At 40.5% G+C, this 16,372-nt stretch overlaps 1 protein-coding gene across 1 annotated transcript in view; it reads right to left on the bottom strand.

The window, feature by feature from the left end:
* Abcc4 (ATP binding cassette subfamily C member 4) overlaps positions 1-16,372 on the bottom strand; it is a 203,452-nt gene that overhangs the window by 11,875 nt on the left and 175,205 nt on the right. Inside the window, exons 27-29 of the mRNA XM_048341177.1 lie at positions 15,517-15,606; positions 3,126-3,298; positions 2,347-2,452 (exon numbers count right to left, since the gene is read on the bottom strand). Coding sequence (XP_048197134.1) covers positions 2,347-2,452; positions 3,126-3,298; positions 15,517-15,606 — 369 coding nt within the window. The remainder of the gene's footprint in view (positions 1-2,346; positions 2,453-3,125; positions 3,299-15,516; positions 15,607-16,372) is intronic.

The raw sequence follows: 16,372 nt of genomic DNA, 5'->3' as shown, positions 1-16,372 counted from the left end.
GGATGAGTCAGTCAGTTAAATAAGCTAAGTGGAGATGTGTATCAGGCCTACATATCTGCAGGTAGTCCAGGTAGCTGTCCTAGATAGAAAAATTAGATGGGCCTGTTGCGAGATAATTTAATCCATTTCAATTGGCTGAATGTGGACATGGTAATAGGGTGTACTTAGGGAGCGATGAGTGACAGGACAGGGGACAGAAAAAGGCTGACTATAGGAAAAGAAAAGCCCAGAAAAGTTTCATATAATAGGCAGTACAAGGGAGGGCAGAAGCACCCACCTCAGCCTTTGTTTGTTTGTTTGGTTGGTCATGGGGCTTGAACTCTGGGCCTGGACACTGTCCTGAGCTCTTCAGCTCAAGGCTAGCGCTCTAACACCTTGAGCCACAGAGCCACTTCCAGTATTCTGGTGATTAATTGGCAATAAGAATCTCACTCACGAACTTACCTGCCTGGGCTGGCTTTGAACAGCAACCCTCAGATCTCAGCCTCCTGAGCAGCTAGGATTACAAGTGTGAGACACTCACGCCTGACTTAGCATATTTTTGAAGGAGCATTTTTCCTCCCTTATGGAATGTCCTGGTTGTGATCATGTAGGCTTAAAAGGTCCATGAAGTCAGAATTCGTTTCAAGTTGTGCTTTTCCAACTGAGTATGGTAGTGTAGTTTACTAGCTTTGTTTTGTCTGGGAAACGAGATTTGAATTCAGAAAGCAAGGTACAGATCAGGAAACCATAATTTGGGCTAGAAGCAGAAGAGTTCCAACCTGAATTTCTAAGCTTTGTTTGTGGCTCTCCACAATTAATTCCCAAACTGTTCACCAAGTGGTGACGCCAATGCTGCGTGCAGTCCAAGTCGTAGCTGTAAGTTCTCTCAAGCATGTTTGCTCATACTGCTAGAACTCAGAGATGTAAGGGTTGGGGTTGAACAGAAGCTGGAGGGAAAAGCTGTGGGACCAGCTAAGAAGGAAGCAGATGACAAGAACCCAGCTAATCCTAAAAACTGCCTTTCATGTAGAGACAGTGCTGAGCGTCAGGAGAACGAGGCTCTCTAATTCGTCTGTCTGGCACCACTGTTTTGTGGCAACTGAGCAAATGAGGGAGATTAAATTAGCCGTCTAACAACGACATCATGTTTAATCAATTTAAAATTGGGAGAACATCTTTATAAAACAGAATTCTAAGCCTAGCACATTAGTGGCGCTTAATGAACCCAAACTGGTTAAATCCCTTTGGAGAGCCAACACAGAAACAAAGCTATTAATTAGGTCACAGTTGTTTCCCAATAAGACTTTTGTCTGAATTACTTACAGTAAACAAAACCATATCCAGCCCTCTTTGTGGAGAAGAATTCACCAGTGCAACAAAATGTAATTATTACACCTTAAGCACTTGCAATTACACGACTTTAAGATGACAGCATTGTTGGTAATAATATCCTTCATTAGCATCTGTCACCTCTCCAACCATTTCCTAAGCCTGGCCACTGCCCTCTGGAGCATTAAACTTCAGGGCCGATTGACTTGTCTTCATGTTCTCAAATGCTTTTAGAATAACAGAGCAGAAAATCACTTATTTTCTGGAAAAGGAACAGGCAAGCAAGAACACCACTGGTTGCTTTAGTTTGATCTTCAACTATTGTATTTCTCCTAAGGCTACCACCTGCCCCAATCACTGAATGAGGTGGAGTCTGTTGAACCTTGATGCCCGGACTGATCTCAAACAGCAAGCCTCCCAGTCTCTGGCTCCCAATTTAGGATGATAGGCTTGAGCCATAGCACAAGTCTGGGTGGGTCATCTTAAAAGAAAAATGTCAATGCAAATAAACTTAACATAAAAAAAGGTAAGTAGAGAAATGTACTAGATATATTATTTGATAACACAGAATGTACAGATAAGTGCTTGAGTTATTGTGAAGAAGAGGAAAAACTAACAAAAACTAACTTATTGAGGCATTCTGTCAGCTTTTATAAGGAAGGATATATTAAAAAGTGGACATCTGCCAGGCACCAGTGGCTTGGGTCTATAATCCTAGCTACTCAAGTGATTGAGACCTGAGGATCAAGGTTTCAAAGCCAGCTCACGCAGGAAAGTCCCTGAGACTCTTATCTCCAACTAAACACCAGAAAGCTGAAAGTGGAGCTGCGGTCGAAGTGGTAAGAGTGGTTAGCCTTAAGCAAAAAGTTCAGGGACAATGCCTAGGCCGAGTTCATGCTCCAGGACACACACACACACACACACACACACACACACACACACACAACGCACGCAATGCACGCAATGCACGCACACATATACGCACGCAGTGGCCCTTTGTGGAAGCCCCTGGATTACCACAGAAACAGTACTTACCATTATCTTGTCACTGTCGATGATGGTGTTCAGTCTGTGTGCGATTGTCAGGACCGTACAATGGGCAAACTTCTCCCGGATTTTTTTCTGAATTAACTCATCAGTTCTGGAATTTTAATCAGCGAATAAGGGAAAAATGAACTCAAGACTTTAAAAGGTCGATTGTTACTTTAACAATGCTTCAAAAAAAAAATCAGCGCCTGAAGACACAATCTTGTTCTTAAAAGTCTTAAAAAGTCAACTTAGAAATTTCACCGTTTTTTAATTTATAAGTTCCCTTTCACATGAACTGAAAAGTATCCCAAGTGGAATTTAGGAATCTAAGTTGCTCAGGATGCCTAAAACACAGGCCAAGTACCCCTTATATGAAATGCTTGAGACCACAGGATTTTGCACTTCACAATGTTTCCATAGCCTGAAGGCAATTTTTGTAATATTTAAAATAATTCTGAAGCAAAGTAAGTATATCAACTGAAGGAACTGAAAAGACACTGGGCCTCTGTTCTCACTGTGACCTAGCCATAGATCCTATGTGGAATTTCCCATTTGCAGTGTCATTTAGCATACAAAAATTTTAGGGTTTTGATTTAGAGATGCCCAACCTATCAGACTGCTGATACCACACAACATGCTTTTGTTCCTTCCCTCATTTTCCAGAATTAATGTGATCAAGATTTTTCTTTGGGGCCAACAGAGCCCTTAGAAACATCGGTCAGTATCCTTAATGTTTGCCACATTTAAAATTCAGAGTCACTGTAGTGTTGATCTTCCGTCTGTACCTTGGATCCACATTTGCTGTCGCTTCATCAATAATCAATATCCGATTTTTCTTGAGAATTGCTCTGGCAAGGCACACCAGCTGTCTCTGTCCAACACTAAAATTGGATCCTGACTCTGCCAATTCAGTATCCATTTTCCCAGGAAGATCTTCGATGGCTTCTTTAAGCTGTACCTATAGATGTAGACAAAAGAGTGGCATCAGAGCACTGTGGTCCTTTTTCCTGGAAAGCGTACCTTATGTGACTTCTATCCTCTGGACAGTGAGTCAGTTCCTGATAATGTTCCTTAGAACCACAGCAGAATCAACTCAGAACACTAACACTCTAATTTAAAATAAACTTACCATTTATCCATTGAGGGGCATCTGGGCTGATTCCCTATCTTGGCTATAGTGAACAGTGTAGCAATGAACATGGTTGTGCTATTGGTTTACTGTAGCTTGCTTGTGTTCTATTGGATAAATGCCCAGGAGTGGAACTGGTGGGCCACAGGGTAGGGTAGTTCTATGTTTATGTTTTTGTTGTGGGTGTAGGGCTTAAACTTAGGACCTGGGTGCTGTCTCTGAGCTCTTTTGTTTGAGGCTAGTCCTCTACCACTTTGAACCACAGCTCCATTTCCGGTTTTCTGGTAGATAATTGGAGATAAGAATCTCATGGACTTTCCTGCCTGGGCTGGTTCTAAATTGCAATCTTCAGATCTCAGCCTTCTGAGTAGCTAGCATTGCCCAGCTATGTTTAGTTTTTTGAGAAACCTCCACACTGATTTCCAGAGTGGTTGAACAGCTTACATTCCCACCAAGAAAAGGTGACATATATGTATGTAGGTATACACACACACACACAAACACAAAATGAAATTTTAGAAATGATATTGTACTATTTGTAAGGAAATGGAAAGAATTATATTAAGTGAAGTAAGTCGGGTCTAGAGAAACAAAGGTTGAATTGTTTCTCTCATTAGTGGTTGATAGAATGTGCCTACAAATCTATAAGTAAACACCCTGGGTGGTATGCAAATGAACTGACTGAATTATCATAGATGCTTAAATAGTATAATTTTTGAGAAAGACTAAGTAAAAGACCAACAAAATAAGCACCAAGAGATGGGTACTTGCGGGGAGGGGCGGGGGTAAAGGGAGAAGGGTTGACAATGAAGGCAGGAGAGAATGCAGTCAAGAATTCATTGTATATACCAGGAAACTGAGACATGTACGGGACAGGGTGGACCAAAGGGGATGAGATTGTTGAAGGGGTTGACACAGATCAAGATGCATTGCATGCATAAACTGCTTTGTTAAATGGCACCTCCCTTGTACAACTACTTAAAGAGAATAATAGTTTAAAAGAAACACCCTCTCCCCCCCCCACCAAAAAGAACAAACTTGCCAGAACCAATGTACTTTTCTGTTGCCATCAGTACTGCACCGAGCAAGCACTGTTGGTGATAATGTCATAGAAAACAATCCTCTAGGTACAATATAGTCAGATTAAAAAATGCCCTTTCTTAACAGTTTATAGTTAAAAGGCCACCGCAGGTATCTACAGATGCAAAGAGCAGAATGGAATGGTAGGTGTACAGCTGTCCGTGGTCACACGGAGTCTTTGGGGCTGACAGAAGTACTCTCAACTGGAGAGGTTTGTGATGGTTGCATAACTCTGCCAACATCACAAAAAAGGGAGCCTTTTCTGGCATGTAAATTATATGTCAATGATGCTGGTGAAAGACACCATCTTAGTGCCCACGCTGTCACCTGAGCTCCCTTCCTGCCATGTGACCCCACCAAGAACCCTCCCAAGGAGTCATGGAGGTCTCTCGGAAAGGAAGCTCTTCCTCCCAACATACAAAATATCTCTATAGAAAAGCTAAAGGGGATTGTTACGCTTGAATCAAGTTTCCCAGAGGATCTTTAGCACAGGAGTTAGTATGCTAAAAGGAAATTTTAAATTGTAGCTGCAGGAAGTATGGTTCTCTAAAGCTATAATCCTATAGGTACTTTGCCATTTGGGAAGATTTTAATCAACTGGAAAAAGTTTTAACAAGTTCAAACAATGGAAACGGCACCTCAAACGTCAGGCTCTCAGCGGCCTGTTCTTCCCCAGGATTAATCCCACATCACTAAAGCTGTCAAGCGCATTCACTTCAACTTCAGAAATGTTTGCAGGGAATGAAAAGTCAGGAAAACAAGGATATAATGTAACACTTTTTGAAAAAAAAAAACTTAAAAAAAAGTATATTGTTGTACAAGGGAGATTCATGATGGCATTTCCACACATGCACACAATGTGCCCTAGTCAAACTCACCCTGTTTCCCTCTCCTTTACCTCCTCCTCCTGGCCCTCTCCTCAAAGTAGTTACAAGTCTCCCTGTTCTGTTTGCATACAGGAAACAGAAGGCACTTCAACAACATTCACCTTCATTCAGCCTCTCCATTGTTCTTCCTCCTCTGATGCTTGGACCACAACGTAGCCTGTTTTACTTTCCTGTCATTTTTAGTGTACATTAATTGCACAAAGGGGTTTCATATCACATTTTACACACACTTTTATATTTTAGTCTGGTTAACCCCATCTCTTGCTCTTTCCTCATGTCTACTCTCAAATATTTAACAGCTTTCAGTGAATCTCCTTACAGTATCTTCTTCATAGGGAGACAAAAGGTATTTCCATATTGTTTGTCCTCTCTTCCCAACAGTCCCACCACTGCAATCATATTACACATACTATCAACCTCTCTCTCTCTCTCTCTTTCTCTCTCTGTTGGTCCTGGGACTCAGGGCCTGGGCACTGTCCCTCAGCTATTTTGCTCAAGGCTAGTGTTTTACCACGTGAGCCACAACTCCACTTAACATTTTTTTGTTTTTTGAGGTTTTTTTGGTGGTTTTTTTTTTTTTTGGTGCTTAATTGGAGATAAGAGTCTCATGAATTTTCTCAATCAAGCTGGCTTTGAACTATGGAGCCTCAGATCTGAGCCTTATAAGTAATAGGTACATATCTTTTAGATTCCACACAAGTGGAAAATATGTGATTTTTTTTTGTTAATCATAGCTTAACTCACTTAACATGATTATTTCCAATTCTATCCATCTACCTGCCAAAAATATAATTTAATTTTAGGGCTGGGAATATGGCCTAGTGGCAAGAGTGCTTGCCTTGTATACATGAAGCCCAGGGTTTGATTCCCCAGGACCACATATATAGAAAACGGCCAGAAGTGGTGCTGTGGCTCAAGTGGCAGAGTGCTAGCCTTGAGCAAAAAGAAGCCAGGGACAGTGCTCAGGCCCTGAGTCCAAGGTCCAGGACTGGCAAAAAACAAACAAACAAATTTTTTTTTATTTTAATGGCTGAGTTATATTCCATAGTAGGTATGTATGTGCATGCTATCGATCTGTCTATCTTTTCTCCTTTGTCCATTCATTGGTTGTTGGGTACCTCAGCCGATTTCACCATCTGACAACAGAGAACAGCGTGGCAATAAATACGGATGTGCTGACTATCTCTCTGGATATTTTTTTTTGTTGCTGATTTTCTTAATGATGGGCATTCTGACTGAAAAGAGACGCAATCTCAAGGTAGTTTCTATTTGCGTTCCTTATGGCCAGGGATGTTGAACATATATTTTTTTTTTTTTTTCCAGTCCTGGGCTTGGACTCAGGGCCTGAGCAATGACCCTGGCTTCTTTTTGCTCAAGGTTAGCACTCTGCCACTTGAGCCACAGCACCACTTCTGGCCGTTTTCTATATATGTGGTGCTGAGGAATCAAACCCAGGGCTTCATGTATATGAGGCAAGCATTCTTGCCACTAGGCCATATCCCCAGCCCTGTTGAACATTTCTTAATGTATCATTTGTATTTCTTCTGAGAGTTGTCTGCTTGCCCAATTATTAATTGCTCCCCCCCCCCCAACACACCTTCTTTTGGTTCTGGGGCTTGAACTCAGGGCCTGAGCACTGTCCCTGAGCTTCATTGTGTTCAAGGCTAGTGCTCTACCAGTTGAGCCGCAGAGCCATTTCCAGCTTTTTCTGAGTACTTTATTAGAGATAAGTGTTTCATAGACTTCCTTGCCTGGGCTGTCTTCAAAGTATGATCCTCAGATATCAGCCTCCTGAATAGCTGGGCCTTTGCTCTTTTACTGTTTCCTTGATCATTTGAGTACTTGGAAAATAGTTTCCCCCATTTGATGGCTTGTTTCTCAGCTCTAGTGATTATTTCTTTTGTTGTGCAGAATCTTTAATTGGATACAGTCTTGCTGGTTAATTCTTAATCTTATTTTCTGAGCAACTATGGCTTTATTCAGAATTTTTTTTCCAGTTTTTGTCATGTTTTCCTGTACTAATTTTGAAGTTCCAGATCTTACATTAAGAATTTCTACCTATTTGGAGTTGATTTTTGTACAGAGTAAGAAATCGAGGTTAAGTTTCAGTTCCCTGCATCTAGATAACAAGTTTTCCTAAGGTCATTTGCTGAAAAAGCTGTCCTTTCTCCAGGTCATGCTTATTATTCTTTTATTAATGACTAGATGGCTGTAGCTATGTGGTTTTATTCCTGGCTCTTCTATTCCCTTCCATTGCTATTGTGCCAGTTCCACACTGGTTTTGTTATTGTGGCTCTGTAGTATAATTTGAAGCCAAGTATTGTAATACCTCCCAGTGTTGTTCCTCGGTATATTCAGGGGTGTGTTTTTGTTTTCTTACATGAATTTTAGGATTGAGTTTTCTGTTTATGCCAATAATGGCATTAGGATTTTGATGGGAACTGCACAGAATCTGTAGTTCACTTTTGGTTGTATAAACATTTTCATGGTATTAATTAATTAATCTGCCCATCCAAGAATATGGAGGTCTTTCCATCCTCTGGTGCTGTCTTCAATTCCTTTCCTTAATGTCTTAATAGTTTTCACTGTATAGGTCTTTGGTACCTACACCTCCTTGGTTAAGTTCATGCTTAAGTATTTTGTTTTGTTTTGAGGGAACTGTGAATGGATTTTTTAAATTTGTTCCTCAGCCTGTTAATTGTTAGTGTATAGAAAAGCTACTGTTTTTATATACTGATTTTTTTTTTGGGGGGGGGTAGGTTCTGCTCTGTTTCCTAAACGGTTTCTCAGACTAGGAAGGGTTTTGTTTAGCGGGGGAAGGAATCTTTACGGCCTTTTAAGTATAGGTTTACATCACTGGATAAGTTTCCTTTTATTTTAAATAGATTTTAAGAGTTTTTTTGGGGGGAAAAAAAACCCTCCCAGGTGTTTTAAGACTTTTTGTAGTTTCTATTGTCATCGAGTTCTCAGATAATTCCATTGTGGTCTAATAGAATCCAGGGAATTATTTCAATTTCTTGTATTTGCTAAGACTTACTTGATGCCCCCAAAATATGACCTATTTTAGACAAAGTTTCATTGGCTGCCAAGAAGTATGTCTATTGTTCAGCTGTTGGATGAAATACTTGATGTTTGTCAAATCCATTTGGTCTATAGTTTCAATTAATTCTGAGGTTTCCTTATTAATTTTTACTAGGTCATCCATCTGTTGATAAGCATAGAGTACTGAAGTTTCCCACTGTTATTGTGCTGGGTCCATTAGTGCTGTAAATCCAGAAGTGTTTGATGAATTTAGGTGCATCAACATTTGGTACATACATATTAACAACTTATTTCATATTGGTGGAGTATTTAATTAATATGAGGTAACCTTCCTTATCTCTTCTTACTAATTTTAAAGTGTAGTTTGTCAGTTAAAAATACAGCTGTTCATCCTGCTTTGGAGGTCCATTTGTTTGGGAAATCTTCTCCTAGACTTTCAACCTAAGCCTATTATTTGTCTCGGAGAGATATATTTAAAAATTTATTTATTTATTTTATTTTTTTGCCAGTCCTGGGGCTTGGACTCAGGGCCTGAGTACTGTCCCTGGCTTCCTTTTTGCTCAAAGCTAGTACTCTACCACTTGAGCCACAGCGCCACTTCCGGTTTTTTCTGCTTACGTGGTGCTGAGGAATCAAACCCAGGACTTCAAGCATGCAAGACACGCACTCTTATAGCTAGGCCATATTCCCAGCCCGCTGTGAGATATTTCTTACAAGCAAAGCATGTTTGGGGTTTGCCCTTTTATGTCTTATTGGGAGTTGAGATCAAGTAACGTTCACTGTTAATGTTGAAAAGTGTGTTATATTTCCTGCCTTGTTTTTTGTTAACAATGCTTACTTCTTTTCTATTCCTCCTTTACCAGGTTTTATTCTTTCTGTGTCTTCCTATTTCCATTTGCTAGACAAGAAAAAAACCCAAGGGCATGTAAACAACATGTCCAGGTTACCCTAAACGCTACAGTATTTCAACCATGTGCTCTCGGATTGGGTTCACAGTGGAAGTCCAATCCAAGAACTGTGAATTCTTGTTAAGATGAAATATAGTATTAGTGTTTGGCTGTAATACAAAAGATAGGGGAACATGCAAAAACTGAAGTTTAAGCTTTGGATTGTGGTACCAGTCTTAACTTCTATAACAATAAAGAGGATTTATAAGTACTGTTCTGTGTGTGTGTGAGAGTCTCATCAATTTTTCAGTCCTGGGCTAGCTTTGAACCACAATCCTCAGATCTCAGCCTTCTGAGTAGCTAGGATTACCAGTGTGAGCCACTGGTATCCAGCTTCAATACAGTTTTCATAAGACAGATTGGTAGATCTGCACCCTGGTGATAGGACAGATCAAAGCAGACAGTGGCAAGGTTTTATCATTTTTCCTTCTGAGACTTCAATAATTTAGCATATGTGGATGGACTTTTCTTAAGAATGACAGGCAGGCTTTTAAAAGAATCTCACTGCCTACAGTGATCTCCTATCACTTAATGCAATTCTACCCTCCTTATCTACCTGAAGAACAATAAGGATTTCAAGGTGAAGATCACTGAACCTTTCTTCCGGAAAGTTGTCTTGTGAGACTCTTGTCTTCATTATCAACCGGGAACAGTTATGACAATGACATGCATGTGGAAGTCCTCTGTTGTTTTATCACGAGTTCGAGTTATGATTGCAATTAGAATGAAAAAAAAAATGACAACCGAGGCAGAAGACAGTAAGAGTGGCAATAAGCAGGAGCTTGAAGAAAAATTTGATAATGGCATTCTATTACTGTCAAATTTCTTGACAGAGATAAGTATTATTTATGTAAGAGGACACCTCTGTCCTTAGCGGGCTATGTTTACATATTTTAAGAGTGATCTGCATCACTCTTATGCCAACATACCTTCAGATGGTTCAGCAAAATTTAGATAAAAGATAGGAGATGATGGCTTTCTCTTATAATCCTACCTACTCAGGAGTCTGAGATATGCAGGGTCACAATTTGAAGTGACCTCTGGCTGAAAAGTGCATGAGACTCCATATACAATTAGCCAGCAAAAACCTGGACTGAAGGTGTGTTTCAAGTGGTAGAGCACCAGTTATGAGGGAATAAAAGCTAAGGCCTCTGCACTTTGACTTCAAGTTTTGGTGCCGGCACATAAATTTTGTTTTTAAACAGACCAGGCCAGAGAAAAGGCAGATGTAGCTGACATTAACAGCTAGGCAACCTTGGTGAAGGATATGTCTGATCATCATAGTAGTCTGTAACACTTCCTGTGATGTGAAATTCTTCAAATAAAAAATTGCACCTTTGAAGTTAGATACCCTGGACTTTAGCACTGCCTAATGTTGCTAACTTGCTAAGTTTGTGACCTTTCTCTACCATAGCTTCTTAACTTGCAAATGACACATAATACTGTCATCACCATGATGTCTATCTCCACGCAGTACTGAAGTATAAAATAAGCTGGAATGTGTGATTATTTAGAATAGTACAAAGTAAGATCTGTAGATATTGCCTATCTGTAGTTATGGTGCTGTCAGCCAACTCTCATCACATTGTTTTACTTTTCTTGAGTATATTTATCAGTGCCTAACTTTGCAGTATATACACATTAGCTTATTCTCTATCTTTTCCCAGTGAATTCCGGATGGCTGTGTGCATACGTGTACGTGGGCGCACAGGTGTTGTGTGTGTCTCAGTAACTCCTACAATCACCGCAGAAACTCACCTCAGCACTTGAGCAACCAATGATCAATAAATACCTGCTGAATGCAAGAATCAAGCCAGGAGTGCGTCTCCTTTCATGACATGATGACATGTCTGTTTCTATGAATTAGAAAATGAATCCACGCATGCATATTTTATATAAATCATCACCATCTTATTAAATGTCACCCTAAAAGAAATATATTCCTTATGAAAAAATTACTTGGCCCAAGGATATCATAATATCCGTGCATTAAAATGTGCAAAGCATTAAAAAATTATAATTTTAGGAAAATGGGCCCAATAGTCATAATATAATATTTTAAACTATATGTCCCATTACAGAATTACTTCAGATTGCTTTGAAGTTTGGAAATAGTAAACTACAACAAAATACCCTGAAACTTGCAAGATATCCTGCTCTCTCATCATAAATATTGTCCAAGTCACACACCATATACCCTGCCGCTACAGGTACCAGGGCCCGCACAAGAGATTGACATGTTCTGCTTTCATTTATTCTGGAACTTCCTCACTTTACAGAAAGAAGGACGGATGGGGGCTGCAAAGAGAAGAGAGTCTGAAAGGTGATTAGAAGGTGGAGATGAGCTTTAATTTGAATAAAGCCAGTGGTAAAATGAGGCCAGGGGGTAGCCTGTCCTCCCAAGTCTATGTCCTAGGGTAGGGGAACAACGGCTAAATGATGCAGTTCTTAATGTGTGCACTACTGACGCCCAGATTCCTATAGCTTGGTCTCCTGTATAATGACACCTACTTGTGTCTAATAGAGATAGTATCAGTGTTTTCTGACATGACATACCCTACTCTTAGTTGTACGTCCCAGAACTAAAGTTGTTCTATAACAGAACATGCTGACAGAAGAGGCTGACTCATATTCAGTTTTATCAACTGAGATTTTTTTTGATACTTTTTCTATCTATTGCTTCTATATACCTTTAGTTACCTTCTATACCTTTAGGTTGTGTTTTATTTATAGACAGTCATTGCTTCTTACACACCCTGGATTCTAGTAAGGGTTATTCTTTTCATAGCTGGCAATTTTTGAGTCTTTGAAGCAACTTTTAGCATCTTTCAAATAGTAACCAAGACAAATGGATAACAAGCACGGCACTGTCTCCCTTCTGAATGTCAAACCTACGTCTTTCTCCATCTCAGGTACTGCCCTCTTCAAGGAAGAAGGGTGAACAAGAAATACTACTTCAGAAACTATCATTCTTATTCGAAACTGCTAGAGATAAAAAATAGCAGTGCTCGCCTAAGGAATCACAGGCAGTCGTGGGGGGGGGGGGGGGTGAGCTTCCATTCCCGGCTGTCACCACTTATAAACTGGTCAGTGCTGAGGCGACTCCGGGCCTTGCACATGTAGCGCACACCACACGACTGAGCCACAGGTACCCAGTTCATTTTAACCAAAGTTGCCAAAGACACCTGCTCTCCAGCTATCCCCCGAGGACGAGGATAGCCCATGATGCTTATCGCTCCAAGGAGGGGAAGGCGCACATTCGCCATCCAATGACCCTGGAATTCTAGAATCCCCGATCTACCAGAATCACCCAGAAACTTGTGGCCATGAAACTTGGCAGTGCCTCACTGGCTAGGAGTCTCAGCCTTTTCTCCCTCTCCTGAGGACAAAAGAGGCTGGAAATGGGCTGGGGATATGGCCTAGTGGCAAGAGTGCCTGCCTCATATACATGAGGCCCTCCCTGGGTTCGCTTCCCCAGCACCACATATACAGAAAACGGCCAGAAGGGGCGCTGTGGCTCAAGTGGCAGAGTGCTAGCCTTGAGCAAAAAGAAGCCAGGGACAGTGCTCAGGCCCTGAGTCCAAGCCCCAGGACTGGCCAAAAACAAAAACAAACAAACAAACAAAAAAAAAGAGGCTGGAAACGTCAGAAAACTGAACAGCAAAGAAAAAAAGAAAACTGTACTCATTGTTTTAACAACTCCCAAATAAGGAATCTAGACAGTTTGGCAGCAAGATTTCTTAGCTACAGGTTTCAGAATAGGTGGTCAGTAAGAAAGAGCTGGAATCATTTTATAACACAATGCTGCATCCTAGTTTTTGGAAAAGCTATTCTATCGATCTCTATCTATGCATCTAACTTTCATCATAAGGAAACTGGCTGTGGCCGCTCATGCCTGTAATCCTAGCTACTCAGGATTTGAAGTCAGGCCGAGAAGGAAAAGTCCCTGAAACTCTAATCTCATGAGGAATTCCTAGAGAAAGAGAATGGTGTCATCCTTTCCCACTTCTGAGAGGTATGACTAGAGTGATAAAGCCAAGGCCAGAAGCGATGTGCAGAAGCCACACATTGCATTTCGAGGCAGGCTTCACAGTCCCTTCGCCTATTTCTACATACAGGGAGCTTCACATGGAGCTCACACAGAGGTAGACCAAGTTATCGACCACTTCTACCACCTCCCTTTCAGGATTCTAGGGGCTATCCAACTGTAATTCTGGTGCTCACAGTTGAAATATGTTGCAGCCAAGTCCTCAGATGGCTTTTGATGGAACAATTAAAAGTTTCTTCACTGATCATGGACCAATGTGTTTCTGAAGTAATTTTACTATCTGAGCACCAAGGAAGAGAAATCTATGCACTGAAGCCAAATGAAAAATAATGGACTAGTAATTCCTGTTCTTTCAGGATGTGTCACAGATTGCCATTCAACTTGCCCTGTGCGATCAAGAACAGGGAGATTATCATATCTTTCTCTACCATCTTTGAAGGCTAACAACCCTCCCTCCCTCTTCTCTCCTAGAATTTCAATACAGAAAACTCACAAACTGAAGATGGGAGAGGTAATTGATCCAATTAGGAAAAGAAAATATCTCCAGTTTTCTGGAAAGCAGGACGCACATATAAAGAAAGACTCAGTGTCACCATGCCTTCAGACACAAGAATGATTGGCAGAGAGTTGTCAGGCCTCCAAGTCAGAGAGAACCCTGAAAGGTGCCCCGATTCCAGACAGCAATAACAATGGTGAGAGCTGGCCACTGAGATTTGTGGTCCTAAAGAAACAAGGTGTACTTTTCTCAAATGAAGCAATTGATCATTCACTACCTATTTATTACATGCTTACTTTCTAAAGGGAAAAGACTGAGTTGTTAAGTCCTATAAAGGATTGGAAGCCTAAGATATACTTTCTGTCAAAAGTGGATTAGAATTAATTTGCAGACCTAGGGTGAATTTACAAAAGAACTGGTGTTGAAACTGTGATAACAGTCAGAATCATTTTCCAGCTGGGCACCTGTGGCCCATGCCTGTAATCCTAGCTACTTAAGAGGATGAGATCTGAGGATAATGGTTTGCAGACAGACCAAGGGGAGAGTCTGTGAGATTCTTATCTCAAATGACCAGCAAAAAGCCAGAAGTGGAGCAGTGGCTCAAGTGGTGGAGTCCCAGCCTTGAGTGGAAAAAGGCAAGAGAGAGCACAAGATTCTCAGATCAAGCCCCATTCAGCACCAAAAAATAAAAAAATAAAAATAATAATAATAATAAATCAGTTTCCTGCAAGGAAAAGGAAATTTAAAATGTGGTTCAATGAAATCCACTACAAATAATAGCAAATTCTCCAGGAATCAACATATTATAAGAAGCTGGGGTGTTTTGTTCCCTGAATTCATTCTGCAGTATTAAAATGACATGTTTGCGGATAAATAATGATCACATTCTAATTGCATAATTGACCCTTTTGAACGCTTTCTTATAAAACATCAAAGCCTTTTATAAGCTTGATCTCATTGGTCCTTTGGTTAATAATAAAAAACTACTATTGTCTCCATTTCTTAGATTTTCCTTAAAAAGAGAGCAGTAAAATAAATGTTGTAGGGCACTTCATGATTAGGAGAATTTGAACCCATGTGTACAGCTTCTAACTGAGAGCTCTTTCAGGAACAAGTAAGATAATGTAAGCTAAAACGAGACAATTTACTTTTCATTTCCATCATCATTAATATATTTTAAGTGCAGCTATGTTTTCCGGGTCCCCAGAAAGAACAGTAAGTGCTCTTCAGTTACCTGAAATGCTACAAACATGAGGATACACACGGATGCTAGCAGATTAAAAATAATCACATTTTAGCCAGGCACTGGTGACTCATGCCTGTAATCCTAGCTACTCAGGAGGCTGAGATTTGAGGATCACAGTTCAAAGCCAGCCCAGACAGGAAAGTCCATGAGACTCTTCTCTCCAACTAACCACCAGAAATCTGGAAGTGAAGCTGTGGCTCAAAGTGGTAGAGCATTAGCCTTGAACAAAAGACCTCAGAGACAGTGCCCAAGCCTGGAATTCAAGCCCCATGACTGACAAAAATAATATTCTATACGTTACCTCCTTTAAGGCATTCCACAGTTCTTCATCCGTGTGTTCATTAAAAGGATCCAGGTTTTTCCTCATTGTTCCAGTGAACAAAACAGGTTCCTGAATGCCCAAAGTGTGACAGTCATTACTAGTGCCTCTTTTCATTTTATCCTGATGCTAATCTTTAAAATGGCATTAAAATACAAACCAAAAGTCACAGTAATCATTCATTCTAAAATTACTCATGTCTATTTACAAGATAATATCGTTATTAATTTCCCATTCAACAAACTTGTGCTCCAAAATAACTCCCAGACTTCTAAACCCTAGCACAAGAAATAGTTATAGCATGTCATCATAAGAAGCAATTGAGGAAAAAAGCGGTTCTGGGTTCAAAACAGGCTTTCTTAGTAATAGCTACTGAAATAAAAAATCCAAGGATATATTTATTGAACATCAAGAGAAGGAAATAAGGCTGGGGATATGGCCTAGTGGCAAGAGTGCCTGCCTCGGATACACGAGGCCCTGGGTTCGATTCCCCAGCACCACATATACAGAAAACGGCCAGAAGCGGCGCTGTGGCTCAAGTGGCAGAGTGCTAGCCTTGAGCGGGAAGAAGCCAGGGACAGTGCTCAGGCCCTGAGTCCAAGGCCCAGGACTGGCCAAAAAAAAAAAAAAAAAAAAAGAGAAGGAAATAAATTACTGAACCTAATGAGGAGAAATAAATGGCCAAAGCAGTAGAAAACATGGACATTACATTATCAGTTAATATTTGTGGTTCAAAGGAAAATTGCTAAGTATGTTTCTAATGGACAAAACAAACAAATAAGCAACAACAGACTCTCTCTGTATTCCTGAATTGGGGTTCTGTTTTTGGTCTACAGGG

The sequence above is a fragment of the Perognathus longimembris genome, chromosome 3 (genome assembly GCF_023159225.1).
Source record: "Perognathus longimembris pacificus isolate PPM17 chromosome 3, ASM2315922v1, whole genome shotgun sequence".
NCBI lineage: Eukaryota > Metazoa > Chordata > Mammalia > Rodentia > Heteromyidae > Perognathus > Perognathus longimembris.
This window is presented reverse-complemented; position numbering and strand designations above follow the sequence as displayed.